At 32.8% G+C, this 15295-nt stretch overlaps 1 protein-coding gene across 1 annotated transcript; it reads left to right on the top strand.

Moving 5' to 3' along the window:
- The first annotated feature begins 1841 nt into the window (after nt 1–1841).
- LOC112291717 (uncharacterized) lies at nt 1842–4815 on the top strand. The gene is made up of 3 exons (XM_024539535.3): nt 1842–2346; nt 3258–3645; nt 3840–4815. The coding sequence occupies exons 2-3, from the start codon at nt 3431–3433 to the stop codon at nt 4135–4137; spliced, it is 513 nt and encodes a 170-aa protein (XP_024395303.1). The 5' UTR covers nt 1842–2346; nt 3258–3430; the 3' UTR covers nt 4138–4815.
- The last annotated feature ends 10480 nt before the right edge of the window (nt 4816–15295 follow it).

Raw genomic sequence — 15295 nt, forward strand, 5'->3', positions numbered from 1 at the left:
AGCAAATTACTAAAAAACAAAGCACTAACCACTTGCAGTCCTGTATATATATATATATATATATATATAATGGGAGATTATGGGCATTGACTTTGCTCAGGGAATAGTAACATGCAACAAACACACTTTAGCCCATTGCCAAACTTTGTAACTTCACATGTGTTAACCTATGCACCTAAATATGCACTAGAATTCCACTCTTATTGATTCACACAGTCTGGCATTCTGTGGTGGAACCCATCCAGCAAATCACCTGAGAACCAAAGCATTTCTTCAACAGCGAAAACACGGGGCACTGCCAATTTGTCAACACTGAGAGAGCATGCATTTTCCAACCAGAAAAATTGTGTGTGTTCTCACACTCTGCCACAAACATTATGGGGTTATTTTAGGGGTGTCAGCAATGTCAAGTTTGATGTGGGGTTCTCTGAATGGCTCCAAAAGAGGACATATAGAAGGGTTTTGTACAAAGTGGCTGGAATTCTATGACCATCCACACACACAACACAAAAAAAAAGTTTGACTTGATGAAAGCTCCTTTTTGGGGGAGGGGGGGGGATGGGGTCCATTTTCTTCATGGTTTTCATCACACATTTTTCTATGTCCTTTTCCATGCACCACAACATCCACAAAGTAATCCTTCCATCCATCCATTGCACCCTACTCAATTTCATGAATTCCCCTGTTCTCTAACAATATCATATTTGTAAAAATACAAAACACAAAATAAGGAGCAGATGGATGTATTCTTTGTGCTTGCCATGTTCCTCACATCCATTCCATGTGCAAAATGTTGCACAGCAACAGGTTTGATATAGCAAAGCATGATACTGCACTTACTGTATATGCTTAATTCCATCACCAAATCTCAGTCTCCAATTCAAAATAGACATGAAATGTGTCAACATGGGTACCATTTTAGAAGTTGTCATAAGTAGGAAGTGGTATTTTTTGTTTTGTTTAGTTTTTTTTCTCTGCCTGCTTATATTTCATTCACTTTTGTAGATCAGTCTGATTGTATAGCTGAAGGATGCAGCATGGTTAAGAGACACACTTTCATAAAAATATATATTTATGTATGTAAGTACATAATTGTGTGTTGGGCTTGGAATAGCTGGGGAACATGTACAGAGTGAGATTTGAAAAGCATTCTCCATGGCAGCAGTCATTCCCTTTTGTTGGGATCTCTATTCACAACATTTCAAAGCTGGAGGTGAGTGAGTGGGCGAGTGAGTAGATTCAAAACAGGCTACTATTTCCACTCAACAAGTTCACATAGAAAAGTGGATGTAAAACTTACAGGAGAAAGAATCATACTATGCCAGTATATGGACACTTGATATTTCCATACCTGGTTTCCATGAAAGGTTAGATGAACATTCACAGAGACACACAAGTACAAAAAAAATGAAAAAAATGAAAAAAATAAATTCACAGCGAAGTACAGTGTAGTATCCTTCAAGGTGTTCATTCTTGTGGAATTGATTTAATTCCAGGCACCCAAGGAACAAAAAACCAATGTACGACATTCGTCTAAAGACGGAACATTCATCTATCCATCAAATGAACGGAGGGCCCGTCCACGCTGACGAGGCGCGCAGCAGAAACAAACGACGTCTTGAACGGACCCACCACGCCACTGGACGGTGCGGCAACCGCGAGCTGCCCGCTGCCCGTGGCCAGATATTTCCTGGCCAGTCAGTCTAAACGCAGTGTGCGGTCTCTCCGGCGGATTGGGACTACCTCGGGCAGCCCGTCGGCAAAAGTACAACAGCAGGCGGGGGTGAGGGGAGAAAGTCCGATACGGTGAGCAGCAGCAGAAGAAGACGATCACTGAGCAGGTGGGGCTGTCAACACTCACTTTTTCTCTCTTCTGCCAGATTTGATTGATGGTAGGGGGACTAATCGAGGCACAGAAAAGGGAGAGTAGTCTCAGAACAGCTACATACATTGCCCAGTGCCATCCTCTTTTTTACAGCCGGTTACATTCTGGTTTTGTTGCGAATCTGCGCCACACGTTTATCTGGAACCAGGCGATGCTAAGAAGACTTGATCTTGCAGGGAATAGGTAGAGATCGAGTTGTTGTTGTTGTTGTTGTTGTTGCGGAAGAGAAGGGGAGGCGGCGGAAGAGGAGGGGGAGGAGGCGGAAGGGGAGGAGGCGGAAGAGGAGGCAGCGAGCTTGAGTGTGTTGAAGTTGGAGGAGCTTTGGTTTTCGAACTGAGGGCTTCGTTTTGAAACTTCAGGTGGCTTCTCGGTTCGGCCATGTCGGATGTGCCGTTCGCCCTGTGAAGAAGAGGACAGAGGATTCGGAGTCCGTTATGCGTCTGATGTGTGTTTGCGGCAAGGTAGGGGCCCTGACTGTGTGTTTGGAAATCCCGGAGTGGTCCTTGTTGGATGCGAGGGTGTGAGGTTATCTATCTATCATCTAGGTGGTTTGGTTTGGTTTGGTTTGGTTTGTCCCTTCTGCTTCTGGGAACAGGCGAGGAGTTGTGATGAATTTTTGAGGCAGTCTACTATTCCAGGACAGAGTAGTTTTTAAGAGGGAGTATGCGTGTTACTGGGAAGACTCTGTGAATCCTTGGACATGTTTTAGCACGTGATTGTGTGCACCACGCGGGTGACACGAGCTCGTTGATACTGCTTAGTTTACGGGTGTCGCGAGTTGTGCGTCCCGTTGACTGTACATGTGATTTGTTTTTTTAGTTTTATCTCACTTCAGGGAGTGGTTGCTTAGAGCAACCATGGGGTAAGGTTCTTCTGACTTGTATGTCAGAGATCTCGGTTCATCACGAGGATAGGATGTTCGTGGAGTGTGATTGAGGTGCAGTACTGAGAGGTGTCCGTCTTCACCGGAGGATTAGAGAGTGTGAGAAATTGTGCTTCGTTGTGGAGTTTTTTGTATTCTGTTGCCGAGGTGAAGACTGATTGCAAGAAATAGGTGTAGACATGAAGCTTGGTGGACGAACGTTTTTTTTTTTTTGTCTCTCCCTTGTTAAGCCTGTGGTTTTGTTGATCCCTACTGTTTTCTTGAATATATGCTTCTTTCATGTAACACCTCGTATGGTGGTTGTTACTGTGATCGTCCCAGATGTCTTTAGAGTATCCTTGTTTACAGTGACTCTGGTGGTTCCTGCTCGAAGCTTGCTTCCCTGCAGTGTCCTCTGGATTTTATTTATTTGGAACTCTTGGGAATTAATCATCAGTTTTTGCTTTTACTTTAAAACTAATCGGAGTCGTGGTTGTTCATATGCAACAGATTTTCTTTTTGTAAATATTTTCGGCTATATACATTTTGAGCTCAAATTTTGACCTTCATTCGGCAAGTAAAATTATCAAGTGAGGTTACGCCGGCGTATCGTGTGAAAGTAGACGTTTCTTTGTAAGCTGTTAAAGTTCCCTATCGTGGTATCGTCGAAGGCCTGACGGAAGATGGATTTCACAAGGAAAATCAGTACTGTCCAGCACATGCAAAGGGTTTGGAGCCCTATGGATAGCAGGACAGAAAAGAACGAGAAGAGGAGATCTCGGTCAGGTCTACTAGTGGAATCAGGAGAAGAAGAGGTTCTTTGTCCTAGACCACGACGGCCAGCTAATGCGAGTTGTCCTGTATACGATTCAGTGAAGCCCTCTCGGCGGCACAAGAGGTATTGTTCTCTTTAACTTCTATTGAAGTCATGCTGAACTCTGTCTCCATCTTTATCTCTCTCCGCTATCCCCCCCCCCACCCCCCCTCTCCCGCTCTTTCTTTTCCATTTTTGTTAACAAGTCTTATTCTTTCTACTTCTTTGTTTGCTGGTTTCAGCTTAACTGATTCTCTACATCTTTTCCGATCATGCAGTAAATCTTCAGCTTGTCCTGAAGGAGTGGTTTGCTTTGAGCTGCTCGACATATTTGTCAGCAAGGGAGGCTACAGAGACATTTCCGGCTTCAGTTCTTCTCCCCCTACTTTTTGTGGCTCTCCCCCCAGCCGTGCAGGCAATCCCCTAATTCATGATGCAGCGTTTCTGCATCAGAGGCCAACTTCTAACTTGTCAATGCAGATGAACTCGTGTGGACCTTCCTCCTATAGCGCCAAACCAACTGTACGGATTGAAGGGTTTGGTGCCTTCGGATCTGAAGTATCAGCCCTTGCATAAGTGATCTCCGGCCCTTGTGTGATCGAGTGTTGTCTAAACCGATGTACAAATATCAGAGTAAAGAAACCAGACTGTAATTTATGCGAGAGTCAATTTTTTGGTGATAACCTGTTGACATTTCAACAATATCGCGGATAGATTTCTGACCCGTATGTGCCTGCCATGCGGACCAAGCAAACAAAGACGACGTTGCATTAGAGGTGGTTTTTATGACAATCAATCGTTGGATTGGTTTTTTCTTCCCCCCTTTGACTTCCTTGTTTGAAAATATTTAAAAAATTGGTTTATTCAGGTCTGTCGACCTTCTAGTGTAGGCATAGCTCTTCCGACACCCATGGTAGATCGGATGGCGAGTGATCTACGTTGAGTGTGTCAGTCCCTACGCTGTACACAAGAAGAGTAGACCTAAAACAATCAAGACACTACTTCATGTTGCGGCAGTGAGGCACTAAGTGCAAAATGTGCAGCACCGGCCACCATCAGCTAGAGTGCATAGAGCACATCCGAAGTCTGGATTTTGCGAAGTAGCTCGAGCATTGACAGAGATCTGATGGTTTGAGAGGATTTTCGGCCCGATTTTTTCCACGGCCTTGAGTTTGTACAGAGATGTGATCTTGTAATATCATGTACTTTTCTTCCTATTTAAACTTTCGTCTACTATTTCACTCTTTTCTTCAAGCAGAAGGACGTACTTGTATTATCTATATCTATATATATTCTTTGCCGTTCTCTGTCGTGATTGAGTACTTCGAAAGTCTATTTGCAAGCAATGTCTCTAGCTGTGTTCGTTGGAAGACTCAACTCTTATGCTTGGGATCGACGTTTACACTGTGAAACGTGTGAGTATTCCCGAATCTAGGTACAATCCCGCGAAATAACGGATTATAATTTCACAACAGTGCCCATAACCTCTATAATGCTAGTTTTTCTCTTCTTCTTTTCATTACGAGCATTCCGACAAAAAGCTGAGCGTTTCTGACACAACCCGACAGAGACTGACAATCTGACAAAGCTGTAGTGTGTTTGTAAAAATGTGTGCATCTGACTTTCTATTCTTAATGCAGCAGATCGACTCTTCAATATCCCATGCTTGACCCAGTTCATCAAACAGTAGTAAGTCTCTTTGAATGCAGAGCACAGTGATTGTCAATTCCACAATGACAACCCTCATTATTTTTATTTCTTTCTTTTCCGAATTGATTATTTAGAAAGTTGCTAGTGCCTGCAGATGAGTCCACAGCCTAAGGGGAGTTCCCCTTTTTAGGGTTTGACAGTGTCACATGGTTGGCTATGGACATGGTTGTCAATTACTTGTGATGGAAGTTAAAAACACTATTATGCCCAAGGTCTTTTCTCATGGGTCTGTTGTGGACACGAGGAGCTTGTGGCCATGGTCTATTCAGCTTGTGAGGCAAGGAAAAGTCTACTTGCAAGTATGTATGTGTGGCTGGGTTGAAAAGCTATCTCTATCATAGTAAGCCATGACCCAATTGCCATTTGTGTATGAATTTTGTGGTCCACAACTCAACTATAACAGTATTAAGTGTATTAGGAAGAAAAATAAATAAATAAATAAATGGAACCTGATATAATAAAAGACTTCAAACACTAACAGTGTTATCATAAAAAATAGAAGGATTGGATGATATATTTATGGGTGAATATAAGTATGTGACTATTTTGGGTGTTTTGTAATCAACACACCATAAATCTTTAAAGTTTCAATTATTAATTATTAATTTATTCGATTTTACACCTAATTTTTTATGATTTTAATACATTACTACTGCAAATATTTAAATAAATATATAAATAGATAGACATCCAATATTACACTTATAGTAAATATTTTAAAACTAATTATATATATTTAATTCAACCAAATTATTGATTTGAAATTACTCTATTAAAAAATGTCTTTAAGAGCGAATTCAAGTAATCATTTGATTGAAAATTTGGTCAAAATAAATTTAGATTTAACATATAGAATAGAATAAAAGCAAAATTCAATCTTTTGAATTAGTTTTAATTTTATATCTATAAATTTATTTGTCAAGAAGTCTATAAAAATGTTAAGAAATTTCTAAATGAACGTAATATTTATTTAATATTATCAATATTCTTGTAACTCTAACATATTTAAAAAAATAAAAAAATAAAACATAAAAATATTATTCAGATGTATGTATGTATACCCAAAAGCAATAGTCATTACAAACTATTGTGTTGTAATGTTTAATGATGCTTTCATGAAAAATCAATCAATTTCATTTTTACATGGTCTCTCTATATCATATTGCATAAAATTAATAATTAATTGATACTCTTAATTTTAGCAACCATCGTTTTACTTATTGTGTTAATTTATATCAAGAAACCAACAGATTGATTCATAAAAGCTATGTCTTTAATCCCATTTAAAATCTTAGATCTGTTTTTATTGATACTATATTAATTAATATACCTGTTTAGAAATCCTAATATTTTATTATTTCCAACTATAATAGATTCATCATCAATAACTTAAACTTCTAGTTATTTCTTTTATTTGATTAAAAAAATTTATATTTTTAGTATATACTTTAAAAATCTAAACTCAAATTATTTGTATGTAAGCAAAACCATTCCACCATTTTAAAACTGTGAAAAATTATAAACAAATATTAATATCATAAGTATTACTTTATGGGTCGTGAAAATTATTTTGACAATTAATGAAAGTAAAGTAGTTACAATATTCATAAAACATAAAGTATTTTAGAGTATTTTAAAGACTTTATATTTAAAAAATAATAATAAAAAATATATTTTTTGAATATACATTATTTTATTACTTTTAAATATTTTGGTAATTAATTTTAAAAAATTAAGTAACTAAATATATATTAACTACATAAAATATGATTAGTTGATTAAATTTTGTTTATATTTTTTGTAGATTAATTAGAATTTTTAATAATTTTTTAATAAAAAATTTAAATATAAGAAAGATTTTAGAATAAAGTATTTTTGCTTAAATTTTTATTTATTTATTTACTTTATACTACTACTATATGGAATAATATAAGATTTCCTTGGTTGTTTTTTGAAATTATGTGTATAATTTTTTTTAATTTGAAAATATTTTAAGTATGAATATTGACTTATTATGTTATTTTTGGTTTAATATATATATATATATATATATATATTGTAAAGAAGATTTTTAAAAAATACTTATTTGTAGAAAAATAATTACTGTAATTTATATAACTTCAAAAAGTTTGCAAAAAAATAGCTAATACTTTATGTAGAATCATGTGTGAAATTCGACTTGAATCTTTATACAAATATATTTTTTTTAAAGTTTTTATATTTAACATTGTTTTTTGTTGGAACGGATCTTCTTGTAGAATGTCACAAAAGTAAAAAATACAATAAATTAAATACACTTTAAAAACTTGTCACAATATTTTCATCAGATTTTTACTTGATAAAAATTAAAAGATAAAATCAAATTTAAATTTTTGTATCTATAATTATTTTATCTTTCTAATAAAGTAAATAACATGTAAATTGAAAATACTATGAGTATGTTAGAAAAGTTTAAAGATGGAAAGAAAAAATAGAAAAATTATGTACATAGATTTTACTTGAGGGATAACTTGCTTAAAAAGTCAAGGATTTGAGCTTTGCCAACACTCAAAAAGTAGTTTATTGGGTGTCCTAGAGAGGCTCCAAGGCCTTAGACTTATTCTCATACATACATTTAGGGTACTACAACCCATATGAGACATATACACCTCCATTCTTATAGGCTATTGGTCACTATAATTTCAACAATCATTATTTTTATTTTTATTATCTTATTTTTTTTTGGCATTTTCAACTTCTTTTTGGTATTCAAAAACATCCAATCAGCATAGAGATCTTGAGGAACTTTAATTTTTTTTCTCTAATTCTTCATAATGGTCTTCCAAAATGAAAAATTAGTTTTTATCAAAATTTTTAAAATATAATTCAAAAACTTCAAAAAAATCTTTAAAAAATCGAAAAGATTTAAAATATTTTTGAGATTCTAAAATAAAGTAATACCTCTTCATTCTAATTTTTTGATTTAACATAACAATAGAATCAATTCAAATCAACTAAAAAATCCTATTTACTTCATAAATCATTTAAGAGCCATAAGATTCTTTCTTAGTTTTTTTTTACCTACTAATTAGTATCAATGAGATTCTAATAAATTATTCATATGAACAAAAGGCCAAATTAGGCATTGGTTTTAATAAATAAATACTTATTATTACAATTGATAAGAAATATCAAATCAACAAAGATAATTGCCTCAAAGACTTCATAAGTCTCTATTCTTATGATTGTTTTCTAACATGACTTTTGTATCTTAAAGAACCTTCTAAATCTTAATTTTTTTCTTAAACAATCAAATAGAATCTTTAATATTAATATTTTAATATGTTAAGAGCTTAAAATTTTTATCTTTAATGATTTTATAAATTAAAATATATTGGTGGAATTCACAGATAAACAAAATTGTATATATTATATGAGTCATAGTAGAACTTGATGCATAGGTTTTGCTTTAAACCAAATCACAAAATAGGTTCCAATAGCAAGCATGATGATGACTTCTTTTTGAAAAAGAAACTGTTTAGTCTTCTAGATAATAATTAAAAAAAAAATCAAAACTTGCATGAGTGTTGGATCTTTTAATGAACCTTTGCTTTAAAGTGTGATTTGGAAATCACATTAAAAATAAGGCCATGAAGGACAAACCTCACTCTTTGTGTTTTTTCTAAGCAAGTCCTTGTTGTGTATTTTTAAAACCCTATTTAATATTTGTAATAATCAAGTGCTGCCATATGGGGCTAAATTTTCATGGACTATGGAACAAAAGCAAGTTGCCTACTAATACACATGTTTTCTTATATTGTAGAACTTGCAAACACCAATAATTTTTTTTAATCTCTAGTAGACACCTACCTTAGAAATCAGATATCTTTCTTCACAACATACTCTATATATATCACCACTTTGAGGTTCAAAAGTCATGTTATAAAAAAAATACTACAAAAGAAAAGGAAAGAAAAGAAAAAAGTAATTTAAGTGTTGCACTTCACTTTTCTATTCAAATTCTATCATTAAATGTTTTTAGTTGTTTGTTTTAAGGATACTATTCTATGACTTGATATATAACATGTTTGCAAATCTATTGAAAGGTCTCCAATATTTCCAAATTTTTTGTTCTAAGATGCTTGTTATCAAGGCCATCCTTACTCTTTCATTCTTTAAGAACCATTAATGGAAAAAAACCAATAAGAAGACAAATTGTGATGTTTTATACACATATGTACTTGCAAGTATAATAAAAATATAATACTGATTTAATATGTAACATGTGATGTGTTCTACAATAATGTAGGTATTTGAGAATTAACAAACAAGCTGAAAATATGCAAAATTTATCACAAAATTGACCATACTGTTGATTTTATTGTTTGCACATTAGTTTTGCATTGTAAAAAAAGAAGTATTGAGGGTCTCAAATTTGTAAGAACTTGTTAGATATTTAGTTAAATATAATATCAATAAGAATCAAATAGAAACATTAAATATTGCAGAGCCATTTTGTGTAGATGCATAATTTTCTATCACAAAAAATTATACAATAGATGCATTTGAAGCATGCCATCTGAAGGATTGTAATGGCAAGCAATAAATAATTAGTATTACTAGTAAATCAAAGTTTAATTAAAAATTTAATAATTTAACATAATATGATTATTGTATTAAAATAATATCTTGAGTTTTTGGAATTCATAATTATTTGATTAATGCTTCTAATTTATGAAAATTCTTGAATTTAATTCATCAAAATAAAGATGTGTTTTGAAAAATGATTCATCATTTAAGTTTTCATTATTAGAAGCAACACGTTTTATTGTCAAATGTCACATGAATCATGGTTTACATTCTTCTTTATTTGTTTTAACTATGTGTTGTGATACTTTTTTTATATTTTTGATTGGAATATAAGAAAGAAATTTACTAATATATATTTATAAATATGATAGAATTTGAAATTGGAAGTTTTATTCATAACACTTTTGGTGGTAGCAAAAATTGGAAAACTTGATCCAGTTTCTTAAAAGTTATTGCACAAAACATTTGCACCTTTTGGATGCAATTTGTGATTTATGTGTTTGTTTTTCCCAAAAAACGAGTTGATAAATGCTGTGAAAACATTCTGAAACAAAAAGAATTGAACTTGTTTTTCTTTTTGAGTCATTTTTGTATGTTGATTGGAATTATTTAATGTTCTAAACTTTCAAACCTCAAACAAATACAAAATTACAGTGCATGGGGCCGACAAAGGACACATAGCTTTACTAAAACCATCCGTTAAAATGTTGATTTATTGTATGACTGATGTTTGTCAAAGTGAGCAACTCTTTGACAATGCATTGAGAACTTAATTCTTTTTCAATAATCAATATAAAACTGTAAAATTATTAATTTTGTATTTTTTTTTTTAAATAAAAATTTAACTTAGTTTTTATTTACAGTAAATTTTATGTATATTTATACATAGAAAATATGAATAAAATTATCTAATTTAAATATAATTATTACTAAAATAATAAAATTTAACTAGTATATGTTCAATCTTTAGCATATACAATTCTTTCCAAGGCAAATCTTCTTCAATCTCAATATCTTCTTCTATCTTGTCATTGTCTATTTCCTCATTATCGTTAAAATTACTATAGATATTAGAGATAGAGTGTATAATTGCAACTTTTAAACATCCTTGTTTACCATTATAGTACGCTCTATAATTTTATACAATAATTACTTCTAAAGCATGAGGAAAAAATAAAATAGAATAAAGATTTGGTACTTGCATAAATTCTCACATATTACATGTTTACTAAAACAACGTGAAAATTACATAAAATGCTTTGGGATGACATACCAAAGTTTGGAATCTTCATAGTTTTAAGATTTCACTTTCTATTATGCACCCACTATATATAATATCTTATTTAATAACTATTATTTATTATTATTTTTGTTATCATTTTTTATCTTTACAGTAACATCTATCCTCAGTCCAACCATTCAATCATATATTCTTACAATTTTTATATGCTTGTTTTGAGTGCAGACCATTTGCAAAACAAGAAAGTATCTGATTTTTCAGCTCAAGAGAAATTCTTAAATTATTTTAATTTTCTTTGTAATGAATTCAAAATCTATTGAATTATATTCAATACCTTTATGTTTTCTAATATGATCATTATGACAATATATGACTTCTTCAATATGTGATTATAATATCTCATGCTAAATTAAAATTCAACAAGATAACTTTTTTTTCAGACCTGGAATGATCAGGATTATCTCAATGATCTTTGGACCCATATGCACAATAATACCTAAATAAAAAACTAAATACATATTTTAAATTAATACTTAAATTATAATAAATAAAATAAATATTTTAATAAATTGAACAAACGATGAACAAACTAAATACTTCTTGGTACAAACATGGTACATCGTTTGTACCAAAAATAATTTTATTTGGATATAAAATATGTTTGGATCCCCTTTGTTATAATCTTTAATTAATCAGAAGATGTGGAACCTATTTTCCATGACTTGTTTGGCTGTAAATTCATATACATACTTTGGCAATATGAAAGTAGCCATGACTACTACAAGAAAAGATGCTTTTAAGAATATTCTAAATAATTAAAAAACTTCTTAGTCTTTAAATAAATTAGATTATGGAAAAGATTGTAAACATTATTTTTTTATTTTTTTATTTTTTATCTATCTATAAATAAATCTACATAAATAAATATAATATTAAATAAATTTATAAAATTATAATTATATATTTATATAAATAAAATAAAAATAAATTTAATATATATATATATTTAATGCCAAACTAAGATTTTTATCCAATTACAAAGAATTTATTACAAATTTAATATTATAAGGCCAAGTTTGCTATCTTTTGCTTTAAGGTTGTTTAAAAGAATAAGTGCAAGATACATGCAAGAGAACCTTAAGAATAACTCAAATTATAAACTTACAAATCAAAACCTAAAAGAACCACAATACAATGCCATAATTTTATTATAAACATACCAACATAAATAAAGGTAAGAGGAATTATGTAGAAGTAAGTAGAAATAATTAAATTTGATAGTATCTTATGGAAAAGCTTTTTAGAAGCTTTATAGAGGTAGATTTGACTTTCCAAGTATTTGTACATGATTAGTAGATTGAAAACTTGGCTACTTTTTTTAAAAGTTGGCCACTTGCGATATAACTTGGCTATATGGCACACATGTTGCAAACTTATTTTGCAAGTTAGATACATGTATTAAAAATTAGACATGTGTTAGATGACTGGTTGAATGTTGCTATGTAGTTCTTTAGTTAGATAGTATATTGTCACGGCCATAATCATGTAAGCTAATAATTACATATAGAAATAGGTAGAAGTAAGTAAAAGTAGATAAAAGTAAGTTAATTCTATAATATTTAATATAGAAGCTTCCTAGAAACTTCGTAGACGCTGCTTTGACTTCATAGGTATCTTTAATTGACTTTTTGGATTAGAAACGTGGTCAACAAGTTGGCCATGTGCCACACATGTTGTTAGCTTGAAGATCAAGCTAACTATGTGGCCCACACGTAGAAAAACTTGCCTTGTAAGTCAAGGCATGTGTCCTACAAAGTCAACACATATTGGAGGTCTTATAGAACGTCGCCATGTAGCCCCTAGTTAGATAGTATATATAGAGACAAGAGTGAAGGCTTCTTCACTCTTATCAACTCATTTCTTGCTTCTAGTCCAGGTTCAAGAGTCTTTAGTTTCTTGTCTTGTGGCAATAGCCATTCCAGTTTCCTTTTAATATACCTACTTGTTTATATTTTGACTTATTATATCGAGATAGCCTTTTTGTGTATATTTTCCCTCATCGAGTCTTTGTCCTTGACAGATTGACAAGAGTACACTTACAATATCAGAGCTTTGTTTTTCTTGAGTGAGAGTGGATTACCCCTTTCTCTTGACAAGACATCAGCGTATTAGAAGTTTGCGGATTACCCACTTCTAAACTGATATTGTTCTTAGTATCTTCTTTGTTATGAAGTCTTTGTTTTCTTTTATCTTGAGCAGTATCAAAATTTTTTTTCTTAGTGTCATTATGGCAGAGCTTGTTGAAATGAAGAGTGCAATGGCACAAATGCAAGAGCAAATGAGGGAGTTAATGCTTGCGATGCATCAACTCAATTCACCAACACATGAAAGAGCAAGAATAGCAGAAAGTGGGGATATAGAGATGATCGGAGCTGCTTCAACATCTACAACAAATCACGTTCCTTCTCCAATTGTACAACACCCTGTAAGCACTAGAGAACCAAGAATTGCCTTACCCGAGAAATTTGATGGTACGAGATCTAAGTTTCGAGGGTTCATCAATCAAGTACAATTGGCAATTAAACTTCAACCGCAAAGCTATCCAACTCCAGGATCACAAGTCAGGTTTATTGGCACTCTACTTTCTGGTTCTGCATTATCATGGTTTTCGTCTTTTCTTGAACAACGAAATCCAATATTGGACAATTTGGAAGCTTTTTTGGCGAAGTTTCGATCTATGTATGGTGAACACGATACAACTCGTGTTGCAACAAATAAGATCCGAATTCTGCGATAAGGAAATCACTCAGTAACAGTGTATGCTTCACAATTTCGACAACTTGCAATTGACATCAAGTGGGATGATGCTGCACTCATTAGTCAATTTCTTTATAGATTGCAGTACGAAGTAAAGAAATTGATGCTCAACTTACCTGATCCTCAAACTTTGAGTCAAACAATCGATTTTGCGATAAAATGTAATAATCGACTTTTCGAATTTCGATCTGAGAATCATTCACGGGAACCTCAACATTATTACTCAATGGCAACATCAACATCTTTGCCAAACATACATTCGGAAGTAGAAGACATGCAAATTGACGCGGTACGTTTTAAACCCCTAACTGAGCAAGAAAAGATTCGTCGTCAAGAAGGATTATGTTTATATTGCGGAGAACCTAAGCACACTGCTCAACATTGTCAAAAGAAACGACGCAACTATAAAATGAGGGGTACGACGGTCAAAGAAGACAACATGTCAGAAAACGGGTTCGTCGAGCTACGATAGGGACCGTGCAGCTGGAACCTTGTACAATTCCTAATGAAGGTCCTATCCTCTCCTCAGAACCCTCTCTTTGTTTTATAATAGACTTATATTTAGGACCTAAGAATTACAAAGCCTCTTCTTTATTAGATTCGGGAGCCTCAGCATGCTTTTTAGATGAACAATTTGTTAAAAGTCGTAAAATACCCTTTGTACAGAAACCTAAACCAGTACATGTAGAAGTCATAGATGGTCGTCCCTTGTCTTCTAGAGATGTCACTCATGAAACTCATCCTATAAAAGTAACAATAGACGGTCATGATAGCTACATAGCTTTTAACATAATTAAATCCCCGTCCAATCCAGTTATTTTAGGTTTATCCTGGCTAGAAAAATATAACCCTCGAATAGATTGGAATTCGCGTAAACTTGACTTTTTCCAGAGCGTTATTAATAGTTCTACTAACCAAGTAAAAAATTATAAGTCTAGTATAGTAAAACCCGTACTGATAGGTACAAAAGTATTTATACACGCAGCAAAAGAAGGATCAACTTTTGCTATTTATGCTGCACCTATTTCTGAAAACGTAAAGACTTCAAGTGGCATTCCAAGTCAATATCAAGAGTATCAAGACGTTTTTGAGAAAAAAAATGTAGATATTCTTCCTGAGCATCGCCCATATGATTGTTCAATCGACCTCAAGGAAGGAACTCAGCCACCATTTGGACCAATTTACAGTTTATCGCAAGATGAGATGGCTGAACTCAAGACATATATTGACGAGAATTTAGCAAAGAATTTCATACGCCATTCAAAATCTCGAGCAGGAGCTCCAATTCTATTCGTAAAGAAAAAAGATGGATCTTTACGAATGTGTGTTGATTATTGAGGACTCAACAAGATCACAATCAAGAACAGGTATCCATTACCTTTGATATCAGGACTCCTT

Source organism: Physcomitrium patens, chromosome 14 (assembly GCF_059467195.1).
Source record: "Physcomitrium patens ecotype Gransden chromosome 14, ASM5946719v1, whole genome shotgun sequence".
NCBI classification, from domain to species: Eukaryota; Viridiplantae; Streptophyta; class Bryopsida; order Funariales; family Funariaceae; genus Physcomitrium; species Physcomitrium patens.